Source organism: Carassius gibelio, chromosome A9 (assembly GCF_023724105.1).
Source record: "Carassius gibelio isolate Cgi1373 ecotype wild population from Czech Republic chromosome A9, carGib1.2-hapl.c, whole genome shotgun sequence".
NCBI classification, from domain to species: Eukaryota; Metazoa; Chordata; class Actinopteri; order Cypriniformes; family Cyprinidae; genus Carassius; species Carassius gibelio.
This window is the reverse complement of record NC_068379.1, coordinates 24,869,265-24,891,689: the sequence shown is the minus strand read 5'-3', so window position 1 is coordinate 24,891,689 and position 22,425 is coordinate 24,869,265. Positions and strand designations below refer to the sequence as shown.

Below are 22,425 nucleotides of genomic sequence, written 5' to 3'. Positions count from 1 at the left end.
TTTGATCAGATTAATAAGAGACAGATACAGCTGTAGCTCCTCTCTAGAGTCTAGAATGTGTTTGCTCCGAGATGCCCATACAAGGAGTTCCGTCACTGATGACGTCAGACAGGATCGCACTCAAAAGAACACTTACACACACTTATTATTTACGTTATTTGACGTTAAAATGTCCAGTTTTCTTGTCATGATTATAACGTTATTTAAAGGTGACAAAAACATACTCATCAAGAACAAATATCATCATACGGACATTCCGAGAAGATTTACTTTTATTAGAACATCTAATAAAGTCTAAGATATATTAATAAAGTTAGCTGCACTTTAGGAATGAGTTGCCCGGACATTTCTATAACGTTAGTGGAAGATGAGCAAACACTCAGACAGATGGAATGACGTAATGAGGACGTCTCTGGGATGTGCAGCTATAACAGCCCCAGCGCTGTGCTGTGACGTCACGTCGAGTCCTCATTAAGAGGGCGGAACCCCTCAGGAGGCGCTCTCGGTGTTGATTGGTCAGCCGCTCTGAGAGGCTCCACCCCTCCCGCATCAGCACCAGGTCAGTTCACTAGTTCACTAGTTCCAGCGGAGCTCACTAACTAGTCCGAGACATGGGCAGCGCGAGCACGAGCGGGAGCGGGAGCGCGTGTCCGCGGAACTTTGCGCTCTTCTGCTCGGTGGTTTGTTTGATGAGCAGCTTCTTCTCGTCTGTTGGTGAGTGTCCCACCTGCAGCACTTTCACATCACTCACAGGAGTTAGAGATGCAGGTCCAGTTAGTGCATCAGCTTTACTAGTGATGCTCCAGTTAGAACGCAGGCTATAGTACAGGATATCTGTTCGAGAATATCAATAATCAATCCCTGAAACTAGTGTATACTTATAAAAATCCAAATCTAGTTTCTCTTGAATTTTGATTTAAAAAAAAAAAAAAAAAGATTAATTTAAGGTGGTTTTCAATTTATGATGAATTTTTATGGTGATTTTGGTTTTGGAGAGGGATATACCTGAGTCTACATGTATATATTATAGTGAATATGAGCCAATACATTAGTAAGTAAATAAATAATTGACTTTGTATTTATGATTACAGAAAGCTATCCAAATCCACTGACAGATTGTGATGGTTATGGAGCTTATATTCAGGTATGAGAAGACTTTTTTTGGCTTCTTTATTGTTTTATTATTGTCTATCTATTTATCTATTCATGCACTGATGATAAAATATTTAGAATGATTCACTGTGTTCAACATTGATAATAATCAGAAATGTTTCTTGAGCAGTAAATTTTCATGTGACACTGAAGACTGGAGCATCACAGAAATAAATTACACTTTAACACAATTGATCAAATAAATGCAGCCTTGCTGTGCAGAAGAGACTTTCATTAAAGAATCCTAATAATGACCACCAGTGTATGTCACATAGTGTGTGTGTTCGGTGTGTGTGTGTGTGTGTGTTGCAGGGCTCGGCTCTGTTGAACACTCTGTGTGGAGCGCGCTGGAGGAGTCAGGAGCAGGTGAGTGATGTTCACACGCGTGTGTGCTGTATGTTCACTCGTCTCGAGCCCGTCTCAATCCTCTCACGTGTGTTTCTTCAGGAGCAGATCCAGAATGTCTTCAAGAGGGTAAGATGTCTCACACACATCAGATCGATCAGACACACGGCTCTCTGAACGTCTCTTCTGCTCCTCAGTTTCTCTTTCACTATTCTAAAGCACACGACTCCGTGGGATCCGTCGAGAGAGAGGTAAGATGAAGATCTCATCTACTGCATTCTGTCTCTTCACGCATGTTCCCTGATGTGTGTGTGTGTGTGTGTGTGTGATTCCAGTCTCACTCGGTTCATCCGCTCATGCGTCTCTCACCGAAGCTCTCTCTGCGCAGGAAGAAACAGCAGGTGTGTGTGAAAGCCTCTCTCTCTCTCTCTCTCTCCGTCTCTCTCTCTCTCTCCGTCTCTCTCTCTCTCTGTGTCTCTCTCTCTCTTTCTGTTATTGATCAGAAGATATGAAAGCATCTTAAAACTAATTCTGCTGATGTGCAAAATATTGTGCTGGGTTAAAATGATCAATATAAGCTTTCCATCACATTCAGTTTTTCACAAAATAAGAATGAGGATTTTATTTAATGATTTGCATGAATCTGCTTTAATGCACTTCTCAAAATATCAAAATCAGGGAAATGTAAAAAACTTCAGTTTTTGCCACAAAAATATGTTTTCCAAATACATCATGTAACGAAAAATCTGCAGAGGAAAAATGTGTCCAGAAACTCCATTCAATCAATATCAAAGGATTGACATGAACACGTTTATAGACAAATGAGATTTTTCCCTGACGTCCCATCACTGTTCTGAATGCAGTTTTAATTGTTTTTGTTATTTGCATTAGTTTTTATTTTCTGTAAATATGCCTATATATTTGATTTATTTCAGTTTTAGAAACACTGCCATGACAACTATCTGAGATGAAATAAGTTGTAAGTGTATATATATTTACATTGGTTCCAAGCATCATGTCCTCTTTCCTCTGACACGGGTCTGATTGAGCTGCTGTGTTTGTGAGTAACACGTGTGTGTCTCAGAGAAGCTGAAGGATGTATGAGAGGTGTGTGATGATTAAACTGACGTTAGTTCAGGGTTCACACTCTTCTGGACCAGCTCAGTCCATGATTACAGTAGAATTATTACTTTAACTTGTCAAATTTAAATAATCTTGTTTTTCTTTTAATTTACTTTAAAAAACGTATTAAACCAATATCAGCTTAATTTTCAGTTTAATATTATTAAATTTTCACTAAAGAAGTTTCAGAACCTTTTGGGCGAGTTTCATGTTTTTACAGCAGGGCTGTAGTTTCCCGTGACGTCACACTCTTTCAGGAAGCACAGAGACTGAGCCACAGATCACACGAGACTGATGTGTGTGTGTGTGTGTGTGTGTGTGTGTGACCGTGTTTCCTCTCTCCAGACGTCTCCTGAGACTCTCTGGGACTCCGTGACGCCTGAAGCCCGCTGAAGCTGCATTCGTGCTGCAGATGTTTAATAAATCTAACCTGAAGCTCGCTGCTGGCTGATGTGTTCTTGTGAAATACCTGGGGGGGGGGGGGTAAACGCTGAAAGGAAATTGATGGGAAATCGCCTGTGATGGATTTATTTATGTCCCTAAATATCACTTAATAATACGACAGGAAGATCTGTTTGAGCTGCGAGAGAACGGAAACCACCAGCGAAGCCATCAGGTGTTAAAAACCTGACACATGAAGCCTTTTTATGATCTGTAGGAAGTTGTCTTTTCAAACTTTAAAGCGACACATTGTATTTAATTTAGTCTTAAATATTATATTGCCCTTCATCAGCCCCACAGAAGCCCTGACACACACACAGTAAAACACTCAAATCATAGAACAAGTTTATAGAATAAATGTGTAGAAGTGACAGGCTGTGTTATTAGAGATGGTATAAAACAGTGTAGATGTGGTGCGTGTGGTCAGTAGGTGATGTGATGTGATGCGGTCAGTCGTCGTCGTTGTCGTCCTCGTCTCTCCGGCTCGGTGCGGAGCAGCGGATGGACGTCAGCAGCTGATCCTGGATCTGTTTCCTGGGGTTCTCCTCCAGATCCGTCTGAACCGCTCCGGACTCAGACAGACGCCACTCCAGCTCTGACACACACACACACACACGTTACACATGTATTTAATCTGAGAAGACAGACTTTTGCTTTAGACCATCTATTAATCTTTAGTGATTGATTCATAGTTATTGTCAGAGCTCTCTCATTATAAAAGAAGTGTGCTATGGTTTATCTGAGATGTGTTCTGACCGTCACAGCTGAGGTTCATTCCTCCGAACACCAGCGGACCGATGAACTGAGCCTTCATCTCCCCCTCGTGATAGACGAAGATGGTGGGCAGGTTGTGGTCAGGGTAGTTGGGAATGCAGGTGTTGGAGATGGACTTCAGGAACTTGGTCTGAGGAAACTTCCGGGCCAGCTGAGAGAGATGCTGGTTTATCAGCGTACACAGAGGGATCCTGAGCCGCACACACACACACAGGGTTATATCACTGCACTTCTCCATACAGATGCACAGATGAACGTGTGTGTGTGTGTGTGTGTGTGGAGAGTCTCACCCTGGTTTGTAGAGGTGCAGCACCACCCAGATTCCTGCTCCGGCTTTATTGACCTCCTGCACGTAATCCTGCCCCGAGATCTCGCTGACCTCCACAAACCTGTTCTTCAGCTGATTGGCCTTCCACTCAGCCAGCCGCTTCTGTCTGCAGGACACAGACCGTGAGTCTGAGCACAACTACTGATCACCAAAACCCAGCCGCAGTCTCTTCTGAAGCTCTGTACCTGTACATCTCCATGGCCAGCTCATCTTCCTCACCAAACTCATCTTCATTCTCCTCCAGCTCCTCCAGAGTCATGCTCTCATACGTCTTCACTGCAGAACAACACGACACATCATCATCCACACACACACATACACTCACTCTCTCTCTCTCTCACACACACACACACACACACACACACTCATGTACAGCTCAGGGGAGACGGACCCACAGACTGCGCCTGATGAAGCTGCTCCTCTTCCTCTTCCTCCGCTGGTGTCTCTTTGGGAGGAAGGATGCCCTTCTTCCGGAGGATGTCATTCCACTCGGTGTCTGCGTTCGGATCCTATATTCACAAACCAATCAGTATCTTCATTATATGGTTTTAGTCAAGTATAATAACACCATGATGTATATTAGCACTACGTAAAAAAAGTTACTGAAGATGTAGAAACGACCGTGATTTTCATTATTTCACTCATTACATCACATTTTCCTCGATGTTTTCTTTTTCGATAACCCCAGAGTCAATATTAACACAAGAAGTTCAGAAACATACACACAGATCACTAGATCTGAGATCAGACGAGCTTCACTACACTGAACTAACCCTTCATCATCATCATCATCATACATCACTCACACAGACGCGAGGAAGCACACATCACATTATAATGAGGATTAAACTCTGATATAATTGGTCTGAAAGACACAAACCTGCATCTCGGAGCTGCTGCTGTGAATCACACCTCTGCTCTCACTGCGCCGGAAACAGAAGGAGCGCCGCTCAAACTCCTCCGGCAGAACACCGCGTGAAAACACAAATACACTTGCCTTTTGAACGACAAATCTGCAGGGAAATCAAGCTAAATGCTTTAGCGTCATGACAAAACTGTCAAATTAGAAGAGATGATTAATACGAACGTTTAAAGAGGACATTTAAGAGAAGCGCGTAGGACGATAATCAGTGCTGCACCGTTTTCCGGCGTGTTTCTGAATGTCCATATATGGTGTTGAAACGCGGGGCACGCACTTCCAGATGCGCTGTCAATCAAATGACGCAACAGAGGCGTGGCTGACGGACGCTTTGGCAAATAATAAACTAATTTAGTTACTAGAAATAAAAAGGTTGGCTCGAGAAAACCTAACCTCAAAAATTTTAAGTAGTTGTAAAAGCCTGAAAAGTTTGAAACTTAAGATTCAGATTTACATCATCTGAAAGCTGAATAAATAATCTTTCCATTGATGTATGGTTTGTTAGGAGGACAATATTTGTCTGAGATACAACTATCTGGAATCTGAGGGAGAAAAAAAATCAAAATATTGAGAAAATCATCTTTAAAGTTGTTCAAATCAGTTTTGATATATTTACAGTAGGCAATTTACTGTAGAAACCTTTACTAGACTATCTGAAAAAAATTATTAAAAGACTATTTAAGTTTATTTTTGACTAATAAATGTACTTATCATTAAGTAGGACTTGTAGTGTTTACTTGGCTTCAGTAAGCTTGAGAATGTTTTATAGTGCTGTCAAACAATTAATCGCGATTAATCGCCTCCATAATTTTTCTTGTTTACATAATTTATGTAGCATGTGTGTGCTGTGTATATATACAGTAAATACAAACACATGCATGTATATATTTTAGAATTTATATTCTTACATTTTATATTATATATAAATATAATTAATTTATAAACATATTTTTTTTTCTTAAATATATACATGCATTTATATAATATGTAATCATTTGATTCACCAAGAGACCTTCTCCTTCACCCCCCCCCCCCCTTGAGTTTATACACTTTAACAATGAATAAAGTCAAGTCCCACCCTTTAATGTTTCACATTCTAAAACCTGTTTCACTCTTCAATATCTCACAGTACATCAATTCAGCCATAACATATTACATGACATGAGTTTGCTAAGCAAAGCAGGACACTAATTATTAATCAAACATCTAAATGAAGAGATGCAGTTTGCTTTCGTAACATTTAAATGGATATTGTGTAGTTGTAAAGGTTAAAACAATATTAAGATACTAATAAATAATAGATTTTTATCGGTGGTTAACATGTTGTTAGCATGTTTCTGGCTTGATAAGCATGTAGTTAACATGTTGATAGCGTGTCTTTAGCATGATTAGCATGTTGTTAGCATGATTAGCATATTGTTAGCATGATTGGCATGTTGTTAGCATGATTCTGGCATGATTATGATGTTGGTAACATGTTGAGTATTGCTAGTAAATAGAAAGAGATTTTTCAGATTTTTAAATGTCATGTTCACTGAACGCCTGTATTTACTGTGTGTGAAATACAAATATCCAAACATTTTACTGCAGCATTTTGATAACAATCAAATCTTGATAAACATCAGAATATTAAAATATTAATAGAAGAGAACAAAAGGAGAAATATACATATTTAATCATAGAACATCTGGCAGTGTTGTCAAACTTTCTTAACATTAACAGAACATTTGTTCAACGTTATCTTGTCAATGTTGTCAAAACACGAGCATGAAAACGTTATTTATACATCGTTCATGGAGTTTTCTTTTGAAAAGATTTAGTTGGATGTTCGTCTAACAGCTGGTTTCATTTAAGCTCATATGTAACGTTTACAAAACGTTTTTAAAACATTGAATCACTGGACGCTTTGAACATTCAGTGAAGGTTGATCTTCATCATAAAGGATGCTTGTTATAAATCAGTCGATTTAAGGACACATATTCTTATTGCTGTTAAATAATAAAAATAGTGACCTATTTCTATTCTACCAGAATTACAATTACGCTTTTGTGATGCCCATACATTTCTGCATATGGAATTTTGTTGTTATATATAATATGTGAATTATAATATATATACTTAAATATAACATAATTTCGTTTTTGCACACGTACATCTGAAAACAATAAAAAATATTTATAAAAATATGAATTTATCGATCGCTGTCTATGAAGCCCCGCCCCCACACGAGAATGATTGACAGGCAGAGAGTTATTGTGATTGGAGGAGCGGCTGTCAATCACAGAGTCTCATTCCTCAGCCGCGACAGTGAGTTCTTTCGCGATATTAAAATTAGGTTTCCGCAGCTCCAGTACGACGCGAGGATTTTATTTCACCTCAGTATATCAGACAAGCACGCTTTTCAGTAACTTCTGTACGCATCTGTAGATAAAGACATTAAAAAATAAAATAAAATAAAAAACACGTCGGTTGACGCGAGTCAGTCAGTGGATTTAACGCGGGAAACGCGTCGTCAGCGTTAATCCGTGAGGAGACACTGCAGGCGGAGAGATGAAACTTCCCTCGCCGGAACCGAGAGCAGGAAAGGCTGGAAAAAGCGGAAATAAACAGTCGCTCTACACGCCACAAGAGGAACTGCAGTTATGGGCGGAATCCGAGGCTAGTGCGCACTACAGAGAGCACCGCGAGCCGCACTCGTGAGGATGTGGATCACTCCTGAAGAAGTCGCGCTGAAAAACGCGCTGAAGCTCTGGGTGACGGACAGATCTAACGATTACTTCCTCCTGCAGCACCGGCGAGGACACGGAGACACGGGAGGGAAGATCACAGGTGAGTGAGATCAGCCCAGTCCCCGAGCTCGGAGTGTTAGTGTTAGTCCGGGGATCAACAGCTGCATCCTGCTCTTTCTGGGAGTTTCCTTCATAACAGCTGAGGCTCACAGTAGAAGTGGACACAACACAAGCCTGGGATCATTACTTCTCTTCACTCGAGCAGTTTCACGGTCAAAGTTCTTGCAAAACTCCAGTGAAATCTCTTTTATCGTAACGTCTGAAGTAAAGGATTGCTTTGTTAAAGTGAGGACACGTTTGAGCTCAAAGATCAGCTTGTGTTTCTGCTCTCTCTGGTGTTTAGTATCAGTACATTGTTGTGTTTTTATGATTTGAGGCTTCAGAACTATAGTACAGTCTACTTCTAAATCTGATCTAGTACTGACTCAAATGTGTTTATAACAGAAAGAATGTCTTTGTGCTGAGATTGAACTCATTTCTCACACTGGAACTAGTGTTATTTCGGAAACTAATCTGAAACCAGCAGCCAAACCAGCTCTGCTGCCTTGTTTGCATTAAAAGTGTTTTTCTTCCTCTTCTTCTGCTTTTTTATAATGTTTTATTTAAGTGTAGAGTGTATATACACTAGTCAACATTTGAAGTGGATCAAAACCTTTCCGCAAAGTTGTCCTAAAACATAAAACCAAAATGCGTTCATGTCTTAGAATAACTTTGAGGAACTTTCTTGATCCATATATATATACATATACCCACATATACATATATATGTATGTGTGTGTGTGTGTGTGTGTGTGTGTGTGTATCTCAATAGTTAAAATATGTGAGCTATGAGCCTATTTAATCAAATAATTAGTTATTAAGTTTAATAGTATATATAATACACACACACATACTCTATTTTTTATTTGATACATTTATATTATGTATATATATTTATGGAACATATTTTAATAGAATGTCCAATTTAAAATTATATTAGACGACAATATTATTATTCAGAAAATACTAAAAGATTTTTTTTTTTTAAGTCTTTCGGAGGAATAATAATAATAATTAAAAAAAATTCACTGATTAAACTGTTATGTATGCTTTGTACAATTTTATTTATTTATTTATTTATTTATTTTTATCAGTACTGTTGTTGTTTTCTGTTTGTTTTTGTATAATGATTGGTTCTTAAGATTAAGAAAATATTATATTGTAAATGAAGTATTGAAATTATATTGTTAATGTTGCATTAATATAGCAATTGTTGCTGATATGGCGTTAAAACATAAATATAAATAAGTTACATTTTTATATATATATATATATGTGAAGTATTAACCTATTAAATAAGTGACATAAAATAAAAGTAGATTTGTCTGTGTATTAACTATTACTCTCAGTTTCGTGACACGTCTTGATCTAGTCTCGAGTCACTGAATCAGGTTTTCGGCTCCGTTTGTGTCTTTTTTATGGTTTTTATGGTTGTAATGATTTTCCAGGAGCAGTTTGCCGCTCGAGAGGTTGTTATGACATGAATCTGTTAACATACACTCTGAAGACTTCACCATGATCTCAAGCGTCCTGTAGTTTAGTGCTGCTTCTGAGACTTTCAGTCTAGCACTTCATTTCTAAAACACAGATTTGATGTAGCATCTTTATCAGAGATGTTTGGGATATGTGTGTGTGTGTTTGAGGTGTGTGTAAGAGTGAGAGAGAGTGTGTGTGTGTGTGTGAGAGAGTGTGTGTGTGTGTGAGAGAGAGAGAGAGAGAGAGTGTGTGTGTGTGTGTGAGAGAGAGAGAGAGAGAGAGTGTGTGTGTGTGTGTGTGTGTGTGTGTGTGTGTGTGTGAGTGGGTAGGTGGGACTTTTTCCAGGAGAGCCGGTTATTTGTCTTCTCTCTCTCTCTGTGTGTTGTGTGGACAGGATCAGGAAGGCAAACACCAGACTCTTATTCTCTCTCTCTCTCTCTCTCTCTCTCTCTCTCTCTCTCTCTCTCTCTCTCTCTCTCTCTCTCTCTCTCTCTCTCTGTCTCTGTGTCTCTCTCTCTCTCTCTCTGTGTGTGTCTCTCTCTCTCAGGAAGGTAAACACCAGACTCTTATTCTCTCTCTGTCTCTCTCTCTCTCTCTCTCTCTCTCTCTCTCTCTCTCTCTCTCTCTCTCTCTCTCTCTGTCTCTGTGTCTCTCTCTCTCTCTCTCTGTGTGTGTCTCTCTCTCTCAGGAAGGTAAACACCAGACTCTTATTCTCTCTCTGTCTCTCTCTCTCTCTCTCTCTCTGTGTCTCTCTCTCTCTCAGGAAGGTAAACACCAGACTCTTATTGTCTTCTGCTGAGTGTTTCCAGACATAGAAAAGTGATCTTGTGCTGTTCTGATGAAAGTCCAGCAGATTGAGCGCGTTTGATTGGCTGGTGGATTATGATGTGTGACGCCATCAGAAATTAGCTTAATAAACGTGTGTGTGTGTGTGTGTGTGTGTGTGTGTGTGTGTGTGTGTGTGTGTGTGTGTGTGTGTGTGTGTGTGTGTGTGTGTGTGATTTTACAGTGTTTTATGAGTCTGACCTTCCCTGAAACATGAGCTGAGCTGATCATCTGAGATCTCCGTGTGAACAGAAGAGCTGAGCACCTTCTCTAGCTCTGTTCTCCTGACTCAGAAAACATTAACAATTTAATCATTTATCAATTAAATCAAATCAGAGGCACACAGCACATGCAGATTTAATGTTTCAAGAGTTCTATTTTTATTCTAATATTCACACACACTAGTCACGGTTTGAGTCATTGTACAACTCTACTTTTTTATTTATTCAAGCAAAATCGAGTGTTCACTGAGAGCGTAGGACTTTATGAACCAGCCAGCTTTGATTCAAAGCAAACACACGAGACCGAATCAAATCACAATCAATGATGCAATATATGCAATGAACGATAAATATTAATGAATTCAGTGATCTCGTTCAGAGAAGGATTCATCAGACTGATTCAAACCAACAACTCTGAGTCATTTAATAAAGAATCGGTTCAGAAGAGTCATTTGACGGCTCATGCTGTGTGTTTTAGAGCAGCTCAGTAGAAAGGTGTGTTTCCTGCGGATCACAGCTGAAAGGTCGAAGTGCGTTCAGGTTTTACTTAAACCTCGTGTGTGTTTCAGAACAGACTGATCATGACCAAACATCTTTTTCTGTTCTGTCAGCCGTGGTTTTGTGTTCGTGTTGATTCGGGTGACTACAGCTGGAATAGGAAAGTGAAACTTTCTCATGCTGTTATTAAATCAGGCCATATGAAGTGTGGTGTATAATAACTCATGTGACACCGCTGTGCTCCTAGAACTGAGTTGATGTGTAGCCGCCACTGATCTATAATATAGTTATATATATAGTTATATATATAGATCAGTGGTAGCAGCACAAAACATTAACACTATAATATATCAGTGAAATAGTGCTGGCACTGTCAAGATTTTGGAGAAAAGTGGTTGTTTCAATTAGGGTTTTTTTATTTTTATTTTAAATTTTTATGGTAAAATTACATTTTTGCATCTAATTAAATGAAACTAATGAAACTAAAATTTGCCAACAGTTTATTTAAAGTCTCCATCCATCCAATTTCAGTGTTTACACATCTCAAAAATCATGAAATGCATGAAATGTATAAGAAATTCCCAAATTCTCTTTTATTTACCCTAAATATACTTTGTGTATGCAAATATACAAATATAATTTCCACTCTGTTATAATGGTTTAATTCTGTTTTAATAATGTTAAATAAGTATGTGTGTCTGTGTGTGTGTCTGTGTGTGTGTGTGTGTGTGCGTGTGTGTGTGTGTGTGCGTGTGTCTGTGTGTGTGTGTGTGTGTGTGTGTGTGTGTGTGTTGCAGGTCTGCTGGTGGGTGCGTTGGACACAGTGTTGGACTCAAATGCTCGTGTGGCCCCGTTCCGGGTCGTTCTGCATGTCCCCGGGTCACAGGTCAGCTGGGTCATAGCCAGCGGTGAGAGCTCTTCTCACACACTCTTCACAAACACCAGTGTGTGATGCAGTCATCTGCACGTGTGTGTGACCGTATCATCTGTGTGTGTTTGCTTTCTTTCCCAAGTTCGGTTTCAATTTGATTCTTTTTTTCAATATAATTTTTTCCTGTATTAAATTTTAATGGATACATTCAATTTTAGTCATCAACAAACAAGTCTAATTAATTGAAAACATGAAATCAATACGTTTTAATTAATCAAAAAGCATGCCAGATCTTAAAAAAATTGTGTTTTATTTGTTGAGGGTGGACTTATTTTTTTTTATATTTACAAATCAAAATGCTGGTAATCAAATGAAGTCATAAACGCTGAAGGATGTGATGAAGTTCTGGTGTGTGTGGTTCCAGGAGCCTCGCTGGAGGAGGTGCAGAGACACTGGAGATGGCTGGAGCAGAACCTGCTGCCCTACATGGCTGTGTTTGAGAATAAAGAAGACGCTGCCAGTTTTGTGCTGGGCAAAGTGAAAGTAAGGCCCCCCCACAGACTCACACAAACATCACACTCAATTCAGACTCTGAATGTCTTGTGTTTTCATGCAGGGTTTAATCGCGGAGGAGGTTTTGGGCGGTCAGGCTGCACGGGAAGATGATCCGGCTCGCTTCAGGGAAGATCTGGCGCGGTTCGAGCAGCGCTTCGGCCTCCCTCAGCGAGAGAAGCTGGTGACGCATTACTCCTGCTGCTGCTGGAAGGGCCACGTGCCTCGCCAGGGCTCGCTGTACCTCACCACCAACCACATCGCCTTCTACTCATTCCTGCTGGGCAAAGAGGGTGAGCAAATAAGCAGATTTAAAAGAATTACCTGCTCTGATTTGACCCCTTCTGTGTGACTCGCTGGTGTTGTTCTTGTGATCAGTGAAGCTGTTAGTTCCGTGGGCTGAAGTGACGCGGCTGGAACGCGTGTCTGTGGGTTTGCTGACAGATGTGATCCGCGTTCACACGAGACGGAAACAGAGGGAGTTCTCCATGTTTCTGAACGTGGACGAGGTGATGAGGGTCATGTGTCAGCTGGCTGATATCGCCCTCCGCAGGCTCCTGGACAGCGGTGGACTCACACTCGACCAGTCACTGCAGGACTCCAACAACATCACCAAGAGGTGAACACCTGCATCACATCTGCTATTGTCTCTACACCTGAAATCACCTTAAAGTCACATCTACATTTGTTAGTTCTGTTTGTTGATTCAGGGTCAGCATCATCTCTTCTCAGGTGTTCTGGATCCAGACTGGAGCTTGTGTAAATCCTAGTTACCACGGGATGAAGATCCAGCAGAAACAGAGAAACAAATAGAGACTAATGAATAATAATGCACATTTGATCAGATACAACTACACTCACAATTTAAGAGATACATTATTCGTATGCTTGGCGAAAGAGATGTGTTTTTAATCTAGATTTAAACAGAGAGAGTGTGTCTGAACCCCGAACATTATCAGGAAGGCTATTCCAGAGTTTGGGAGCCAAATGTGAGAAAGCTCTACCTCCTTTAGTGGACTTTGCTATCCTAGGAACTACCAAAAGTCCAGCGTTTTGTGACCTTAGGGTGCGTGATGGGTTGTAGCGTGGTAGAAGGCTAGTTAGGTACACAGGAGCTAAACCATTTAGGGCCTCATAGGTAAGTAATGATAATTTGTAACTGATACAGAACTTAATAGGTAGCCAGTGCAGAGACTGTAAAATTGGGGTAATATGATCATATTTTCTTGACCTCGTAAGGACTCTAGCTGCTGTATTTTGGACGACCTGTAGCTTGTTTATGGACGAAGCAGGACAACCACCTAGAAGTGCATTACAATAGTCCAGTCTAGAGGTCATGAATGCATGAACTAGCTTTTCTGCATCAGAAACAGATAACATGTTTCGTATCTTGGCAATGTTTCTAAGATGGAAGAATGCAGTTTTTGTAACATGGGAAATATGATTTTCAAAAGACAAATTGCTGTCTAATATAACACCCAGATTTCTGACTGTAGAGGAAGTAACAGTACATCCGTCTAGTTGCAGATTGTAATCTACAAGATTCTGTGTAGTGTTTTTTGGTCCAATAATTAATATCTCTGTCTTATCCGAATTTAATTGGAGAAAATTATTGGTCATCCAATCTTTTACATTTTTAACACACTCTGTTAGCTTAGATAATTGGGAAGTTTCATCTGGTCTTGTTGAGATATATAGCTGAGTATCATCAGCATAACAGTGGAAACTAATTCCGTATTTTCTAATAATATTACCAAGGGGCAACATATATATTGAAAATAGAAGGGGACCTAGGACGGATCCTTGTGGCACTCCATATTTTACTGATGATAAATGAGATGACTCCCCATTTAAGTAAACACAATGGTAGCGATCGGACAGGTAGGATCTAAACCATCTTAGAGCCTGCCCTTGAATACCTGTATAGTTTTGTAATCGATCTATGAGTATGTCATGATCTATGGTGTCGAACGCAGCACTAAGATCAAGTAAGACTAGAAATGAGATGCAGCCTTGATCTGACGCAAGGAGCAGGTCATTTCTAATTTTAACAAGTGCAGTTTCTGTGCTATGGTGGGGCCTAAAACCTGACATTCTTCATACAGATCATTTTTATGCAGGAAGGTGCTCAATTGGGCAGACACAACTTTTTCAAAAATTTTAGACATAAATGGAAGATTTGAAATAGGCCTATAATTTGGCAGTACACTAGGATCTAGTTTTGGTTTCTTAATAAGAGGCTTGATAACCGCCAGCTTGAATGGTTTTGGGACGTGACCTAAAGATAACGACGAGTTAATGATATTGAGAAGCGGTTCTTCGGCTACAGGTAACAGCTCTTTCAGTAATTTAGTGGGTACAGGATCTAATAAACATGTTGTTGGTTTAGATACAGTGATAAGTTTATTTAGCTCTTCCTGTCCTATGGTTGTAAAGCACTGCAGTTTATCTTTGGGTGCGATGGATGAAACTGAAGTGTTAGACGCTGTAGAATCTACATTCGCTATTGTATTTCTAATGTTATCTATTTTATCAGTGAAGAAATTCATAAAGTCATTACTTTTTAACGTTGGTGGAATATTTGAATCAGGTGGCGTCTGGTAATTTGTTAATTTAGCCACTGTGCTAAATAAAAACCTTGGATTGTTTTGGTTATTTTCTATTTTCTACAATTAGCAGTTGAGATAGATCAGGCAGGTTATTTGCGAATCTTTCTTTGGTGGCTGGAACAATAGTTCTGCCCAGACGGTATCGCTGAGACACATAGTTAATATCAGTGATACGCAGCATGCACGATACAAGGAAATGGTCTGTAATATCATCGTACAATATCTATAGCAGTAAGATTCAATATAATTAAATCTAGTGTATGATTAAAACGATGAGTGGGCCCGGTGACATTAGATTTCTTCTGCATGTCTGACAGCGTAATATTAATCAGAAGTATTTCTAATGAGTTACACCTGTATCCTGTTTTCTGGGTAACATTGAGAATATCACTATATATTGTTGCAACACCTCTAATAGACTTTATCTATCATCACATATGTTGTGGTAGTGAGACATCAGTGTTTTATGAGCCTCAGTGAAGAGTACTTGCTCTCTATCCAGCCAGATATCAGGAGGGATTTGAGTCTCATATACTTCCTTCAGTAAAAGAGAAGTTCTGGTACGAGAAAGACAGCGAAAACAAGTAAAGCAGAACCGAGAGTAACGGGCTGCAGAATATAGAAATGATGGAAGTTGTGAATCAAATTACAGCAGGTTGAGAACAGCAGCTGCATTCGAGCTGTTAATGGATGATGTATGGTGAAGAGAAATAAGCACAGGTCATGCGTGTGTGTGGGTTGTGACTGCATGCAAACTCGCGCTCGATGGGTGTGAAAACTGCATTTGCATGCGGAGCCGCTTGTGTATTTATAGAGCAGTGGGTTTGTTCTCTGCTGCTTTGATCAAAATCTTTCAGCAATTTCAGATCTAGAAGTAAACAGCAGATGTATTTAAAGGTCAACTGATTCGGTCCACACGGGGCGAGACTTTAAAATAGATACTGAACAAAAACTTAAATAGTGCTTTTCTATTTAACAAAGAAAATAATGTTTTAATAAACAGAGCAAAACGCAAAGAAAAAGCGATTCAGCAGATTTCTTAATTGAGAAACACACTGTCATCAAAAAGTCTAACCAAAGCAGTGATACTCTGGAGTTTATATACATTCAAGGGGTACATATAGTAGAAGTGGAGACGATCTACACAATCAAAGATCTCATCAGCACCAAATATATAGATGCTGATCCCCTTCACATCATCGGAGAGACAGAGACAGCGGTGCCTTGAGCTGAGCGCTCCGCTTTATCTTGGAAGTGTTGACTGTGATGGTCAGGTCTGAAGTCTGAAGCGTGAACATGGTTGTGTGTTTGTGTCTCACAGGGTGTTGGAAGAACAGGCTCTCAGGCAGTATGTGCTCTCTCTCTTTGGCTTGCCACGGGCTGAGCGTCTGCAGGAAGTGATGTCATGCTCGGTTTGGACTCCTCACGCCCGCTGCCACACGCCGGGCACGGTCTACACCACAGACGGGTATCTGTGCTTCAGCAGCCGTGAGGAGGGCCAGTGTGCTCTCATCATACCCCTCACAGAGGTCAGAGGTTATCAGCTGCTGCAGGAACAGATCGTTCTCACAACATTCTGCTGTGGCTCGTTTGCGTTTAGCTAGTTTCACGACAAAAAGCACCATAATAGTTTTATAAATCTGTCAATAAGGACAAAACTATCAAATGTATCAATAAGAACAAACTAATTCATAAGTTTTATAAATGTGTAAATAAGGACAAAAAGCATAAAGTGTCATAAATGTATCAATAAGAACAATAAATATAATAAATATATGAATTAAGAACAAAAATATCATAAATATATGAATTAAGAACAATAAATATCATTAATGTATCAATATGGACAAAACATATCATAAATATATTAATTAAGAACAAAAAAAAAATCATAAATTTATCAATAAGAACAAAAAAAATCATAAATGTATCAATATGGACAAGAAATATCATAAATATATGAATTAAGAACAAAAAAAGTTATTTATAAATGTGTCAGTAAGGACACAAATACCATAAATGTATCAATATGGACATAAAGCGATCTTAATATAATGATAAATGTATCAATATTGATGTTTGATCTTTTAATGAGGACATTTAGCTCATCTCAGAAAATGAAACCCTTTCTAATTCACTGATATATTCACTATTTCTTAATGTAGAAGAGTTATATTAAGCATAAATAGCAGTAAGTAGTTTCATAATAACACAGTCGTTATGAAACATGAATGTTTTAGTTGTCAGTTCACATTGATTTCTGTAGCACTTTATACAATACAGATGATTTCAGAGCAGCTTCACAGTCATAAACAGGAAAATAAGAGTCCATCACTTATGAAACAGACATCTGTGCATTCATCAGTGCAGTCGAATCAGTAATATCACTGAATATGAACGACTCTATATTTTCAAGCCAAAGGAGACGGGTGCGATGAACCCAAGCTCCATCAGCGCACCAGGCTCAGTTCTTCACGTGTGTGTGTGTGTGTGTGCAGATCCTCTCCATCGAGAAGGCCGAGAGCACCAGTGCTCTTCCTAACCCCGTGATCATCAGCGTCCGCTGTAAGAGAGCGTTCCAGCTGATCGAGCTGCTCCATCGGGACCAGCTGGTGGAGAGCGTCAGACACCGGCTGAGAGACCTGCACTGGAAACACAACCTAATCAGCGGACACGACCAGCGCAAGAAGTCCTCGGTACTCCTCGGTTTGACCATCTCTAGTTTAATCTGTCGAGGGTTATTCAGCTCTCAGTGAGGGCAAGCTGACAGCTTTCTTTAAAACCCTCAAACCTGTCCTTATTAGAACAGGACACTAGTAATAATTCACGGAAGACTTGATCATCACCGCACATAGACACTTAGGAAGTACATATGGAGATAAACACTAGATAACAGTGTCTCTGATAACACAGTGTGTGTTTCCTGATCTCTAGATCTCCAGCACACCATACTACACTTTCTGTTACGACACCGTCCAATCAGACGATGAGGACGACAGTGACATCATCTCTGATCAAGCTCTGCGTCACAGTGTCCACACAGACCTCATGTCCAGTTTCCACCCCAGCCAATCAGACGCTCCGAACAAGACCAGTGTGAGTGACGCAGCCTGACCACCATCACTAGTTTTGCTCATAGTTTGGTTTATTTCTATTTTTATTAGAAAACGTTTTAGTGTATATATAAGTAACATGTTTATTTTTTTATTTTAATTAGCTTAAGTATTTTGTTATTTTTAGTAATATTTTAATTTTCATGTTTTTTTTTAAATTAATTTTAGTATATTTTTTTGTCATTTTTAGTAATTTTTATAATTGTATTTTTTTTATTTTAATTAGTTTTAGTATTATTTTTTTATAGTTTTATACATTTTTATTTCAGTTTGGAGCATCAAGTTAAAGCAAAATATATCTATATATCAGTCAATGTTTATTATATTTCAAGTAACAATTTTATATAATGGTTTTCATTTTGGCTTCAGTTTTAGTTTTGATTATCTGTATCAACCCTGGTACACAGTTATAATACATGAAGATATTTTAGTCCTTCTGTATTCTGTATTGACTGTATTCAAATCAGTCAAGAAATAATTTTTTTTTTACTTTAAAATAAATGCATTACAGTAATGAGAGTTTGGGTGTAAAATGTGTGTAGAAAAAATAATGTCACATAATCTCAAACACACAGGTTTGGAACAGCTTCAGGGAGAATAAATGACAGAATTGGCTTTTTTGTGTCAACTGTCACTTTAAGTGTTTTAAAAATATGCTTTATGCAAAACGCAGTAGTGATGTGAAATGTGTGCTGAAGGTGTTTGTGTCTCCATCAGAACACGGAGCAGGTTCGGGAGCGACTGTGGGACGAACACTTCACGGAGTTCGGCCGCGGCGTTCACATGTTCCGCACGGATAAGATCCGTAAGCTGGTGGCGATGGGGATCCCCGAATCTCTGCGCGGAGAGCTGTGGCTCAACTTCTCCGGTGAGAGACGGAAACAGAGAAAGAGAGAAGTTGACGGGGTGACACAGAACAGAAGAAAGTCACTTCCATGGTGTTTTCAGTCGCTCTATATTTGTCCAGATCAGACTTCCTCTTCTGCTGCTCTGTGATCAATGCTCTTATTTGGTTATTTATCTGCTGAAATCTCTGCTCACGCTGTCTGTACGCACAGGAGATTCATTACATGTTGCACAAACCTCCCAAATGTTGTACAGTTATGGAACTAATTTAAAATGAATTACACTAAATAACAATTTTTTTTTAAGGTTTTTAAAGAAGTATCTTCTGCTCACCTAGACTGCATTTAAGTGTGATGCACTACCATTTAAAAGTTTAGAGGAAGTCAGTTAAACAAAAAAAGAAAGAAATTGTTACTTTTATTCATCAAAGCCACATTAAATTGCTGAAAAGTGACAGTAAAGACATTATAATGTTACAGAAGATTTCTGTTTGAGATAAACGCTGTTCTTCTGAACTTTCTGTGAATCCTGAGAAATGAAACGCATCACAGTTTCCACAGAAATATTGAGCAGCACAACTGTGTTCAACACTGATAATAATCAGAAATGTTTCTAGAGCAGTAAATCGAATGATGCGGAAAATACAGCGGAGCATCACAGAAATAAATTACACTTTAACACAGATTCATGTGAACCCATGATCCAAAATTCAGTGTTTGATACATATTTCTTGCAACCAGTTTTGTCTTATCTCACAACTAAAACCGAGAATTAAAACCATCGTCTTTCTGAATTTCACTTTGGTTTGTGTGTGTGCTCTCCGTCTGTCTCGCAGACGCGTGTTCCTCGCTGGCAGCTCATCCCAGCTACTACACGGATCTGCTGGAGAAGTGCAGAGGAGAAAGCAGCATCGCCACCGAGGAGATCGAGCGAGATCTGCACCGCTCGCTGCCGGAGCATCCAGCCTTCCAGAACGAGACGGGGATCTCAGCGCTGCGCCGCGTCCTGACCGCCTACGCCTTCAGGAACCCCGCCATTGGCTACTGCCAGGTGACCGCGCTCGCTAACAGCGCTAACGCTAGCCCAGACCGAGCTCATGCTTCAACTGAACTGTGATGGTTGTGTTGTGTCCTCTGCAGTCCATGAACATCCTGGCCTCGGTGATGCTGCTGTACACTAAAGAGGAGGAGGCGTTCTGGCTGCTGGTCACTGTGTGCGAGCGCATGCTGCCCGACTACTTCAACCGCAGGGTCATCGGTGTGTACCTGACTGAACCACTTCCTCTTCTGATCCGCGTGTTCGAGCGGGTGACAGCGCTGTGGATGTTTTGAATGCCACTGACTCAGAGAACCGCATAAAAACTGGTCTGGTTCACATTTCACAAATAGTTTACTAAAACCATTTTTACGTTTTAAAAATCTTGTTACTTAAAATAAATGAAAACATTCATATTCTGTTTTTAAATATTTTATTATTTCAGCTAGTTGCTATTTTTTATTTAGTTGATAAACTTGATGATGGACTAAAATAACTTCAAGACATAAAAATAATAATTTCTAAACATTTACTTGCATCCGAAAACATCTAATAATTTCTAAAACAGATTAGTAAAACGTTAACTAAAATTCAAATATAAACATAAATGTTTAACATTAAAACTGATTAAAAGGTCATCGAATGCTAGATGCACTTTTACATGTTGTTTAAACTGAAATGTGTACACAACCACCCTATAATGATAAAAATCCACACAGTGTTTTTTTAATCTACCTTAATCTTTACCTCTTTCTCAAATCAAGTCGATCTCAGATTTCTGTCTGTGTTCGCACAAATCATTCCTGATCCAGTGGAAAATGGACATCCGATGACTCCTTTAATAAAATGTATATTTCTGTCTCAATGATACTGTTCAGAAATCAAAAGGTAAAAAATTATATTTTGCTTGAAGAAGTGGTTCTCCACTAGGGGGCCTCAAGATGTCTTTAAAATATTTAAAATAAGACCAAAAAGCATTAAAATAACTAAAATGCAAGATTTTTCTGGTTTTAATTCCCCCCTCAACAACTGTTTAGAGTGCTGCGTAGCACAGAGTCGGTATTACTCCAAGTTACGAATGACATTCTGTGGTCCATTGATTCTGGATCATCTGCTATCCTCATATGTTTAGTATTCGATACTATTGATCACAGTATTCTTCTGGAACGACTCGAGCGTGTTGTTGGGGTTCAAAGCCTAGCTTCACGGGGAGGGGAGGACTGCTTCTGTAAACATTTGATCATTTACTTCCCCTTTGCGCCTAACCATTGTGGTGTTCCACAGGGATCTATCCTTGGCCCTCTTTTGTTTTCCCTCTACATGCTCCTTTTAAGCTCAATACTGTAGAAACATAACGTAAATTAACATGTTACACTGACGACCTTCAGCTCTGTCTTCAATCTTATTAACTTTTCCTGTAGTGTGAGAGTTGTTCTGGCTCGTGTAACGCTGCTGATGTCACTTCCTGTGTGTCAGGAGCTCAGGTGGATCAGTCGGTGTTGGAGGAGCTGATCCGTGAGCGTCTGCCGGAGCTGTCCGAGCGTGTTCCTGACCTCACTCCGCTGGCGTCGGCTTCGCTCACGTGGTTCCTGACGCTGTTCCTCAGTGTCCTGCCCTTCCGCAGCGCTCTGTGTGTCCTCGACTCCTTCTTCTACCACGGCATCAGAGCCATCTTCCAGATCTCTCTGGCGGTGCTGGACGCTAACACGGCCGAGCTCAGCACCTGCAGCGACGACGGACACGCGCTCATGATCCTGACCAGGTGAGGAAACCCCTCCAGACACTTCCTGTGAGATGCCTAGTACAGTCAGATACAGCTAACATAATCAAAGCATGGTTTCACACTGCTTTACACTACATGAACCCCAGAAGAAGAACATGGAATACTTTTAACTCGTATGCACGTATGTTCTGTATTTAATCAGTTCATACATTATACGTATTTCAGATTTGATCATTGTCATATTTATGCACCAATATTTCATATTTAAGCATTTTTATCGATATGCAACAATATTTCATATTTTTCGGCAATTAATGTATATAATCAATTCATATATATATATATATAATCTATTTATATTTATATGCACCAATATTTCATATTTAATCAAAGATTTTAAATTAATCAAACATTATGAATCATTAAATATTTCATATTTACTCGTTTTCATTTATATACACTAATATTTAATCTTTCTGATTTATATGCACCAGTGTTCCATATTTAATATTTTCATTGATTAAATAACTCCTATTTATTTATTTATATGCATTAATGTTTTACATTTAATTAACATTTAATTATTTAATTTCTATTTATATCTGCCAATATTTTATCATTAAACATAAATTAAAATAATTAAATATTAACTATTTAATGATTAAATATAAAATATTGCTACATATAAATTAAAATAGTTAAATATATTTTATTATATATTTATGTTTTAGTTAAATATACCAATAT

General features: G+C 39.2%; 3 protein-coding genes across 5 annotated transcripts in view; 2 read left to right on the top strand and 1 right to left on the bottom strand.

Moving 5' to 3' along the window:
- The first annotated feature begins 554 nt into the window (after positions 1-554).
- LOC128020064 (neuromedin-U-like) lies at positions 555-3,058 on the top strand. The gene is made up of 7 exons (XM_052606604.1): positions 555-714; positions 1,092-1,144; positions 1,465-1,518; positions 1,600-1,626; positions 1,695-1,748; positions 1,833-1,898; positions 2,965-3,058. The coding sequence occupies exons 1-7, from the start codon at positions 612-614 to the stop codon at positions 3,010-3,012; spliced, it is 405 nt and encodes a 134-aa protein (XP_052462564.1). The 5' UTR covers positions 555-611; the 3' UTR covers positions 3,013-3,058.
- Positions 3,059-3,393: 335 nt separating this feature from the next.
- On the bottom strand, positions 3,394-5,297 carry pdcl3 (phosducin-like 3). 2 transcript variants are annotated; one of them, XM_052606602.1, is made up of 7 exons: positions 5,250-5,297; positions 5,043-5,175; positions 4,554-4,671; positions 4,348-4,438; positions 4,125-4,268; positions 3,817-4,025; positions 3,394-3,655 (listed from the first exon to the last, which is right to left on the bottom strand). In XM_052606602.1, exons 2-7 carry the CDS (start codon positions 5,046-5,048, stop codon positions 3,510-3,512), a joined length of 714 nt encoding a protein of 237 aa, XP_052462562.1. In that variant the 5' UTR covers positions 5,049-5,175; positions 5,250-5,297; the 3' UTR covers positions 3,394-3,509. The 2 variants fall into 2 exon arrangements, with proteins under 2 accessions (XP_052462562.1, XP_052462563.1); XM_052606603.1 differs by having other exon boundaries at positions 5,043-5,283.
- Positions 5,298-7,415: 2,118 nt separating this feature from the next.
- The window catches only part of LOC128020056 (TBC1 domain family member 8), an 18,776-nt gene continuing 3,766 nt past the window's right edge, over positions 7,416-22,425 (top strand). Inside the window, exons 1-12 of one of the 2 annotated variants that reach the window (XM_052606593.1) lie at positions 7,416-7,910; positions 11,727-11,837; positions 12,225-12,343; positions 12,417-12,645; positions 12,731-12,971; positions 16,283-16,490; positions 17,460-17,657; positions 17,896-18,057; positions 18,792-18,942; positions 19,756-19,970; positions 20,060-20,177; positions 21,432-21,717. In XM_052606593.1, the coding sequence (XP_052462553.1) occupies positions 7,784-7,910; positions 11,727-11,837; positions 12,225-12,343; positions 12,417-12,645; positions 12,731-12,971; positions 16,283-16,490; positions 17,460-17,657; positions 17,896-18,057; positions 18,792-18,942; positions 19,756-19,970; positions 20,060-20,177; positions 21,432-21,717 (2,165 nt within the window). In that variant the 5' untranslated portion in view covers positions 7,416-7,783. The remainder of the gene's footprint in view (positions 7,911-11,726; positions 11,838-12,224; positions 12,344-12,416; positions 12,646-12,730; positions 12,972-16,282; positions 16,491-17,459; positions 17,658-17,895; positions 18,058-18,791; positions 18,943-19,755; positions 19,971-20,059; positions 20,178-21,431; positions 21,718-22,425) is intronic. The other variant, XM_052606594.1, reaches the window with a different exon arrangement.

Coding starts and splice junctions, on each gene's coding strand:
- pdcl3 (XM_052606602.1), bottom strand. Junction 4,026..4,124: donor CTGCACCTCTACAAACCAGG/GTGAGACTCTCC, acceptor TGTGCGGCTCAG/GATCCCTCTGTGTACGCTGA. Junction 3,656..3,816: donor AATGAACCTCAGCTGTGACG/GTCAGAACACAT, acceptor TGTGTGTGTCAG/AGCTGGAGTGGCGTCTGTCT.
- LOC128020064 (XM_052606604.1), top strand. CDS start 612: ATGGGCAGCGCGAGCACGAGCGGGAGCGGGAGCGCGTGTCCGCGGAAC. Junction 1,145..1,464: donor GTTATGGAGCTTATATTCAG/GTATGAGAAGAC, acceptor TGTGTGTTGCAG/GGCTCGGCTCTGTTGAACAC. Junction 1,899..2,964: donor TGCGCAGGAAGAAACAGCAG/GTGTGTGTGAAA, acceptor TCCTCTCTCCAG/ACGTCTCCTGAGACTCTCTG.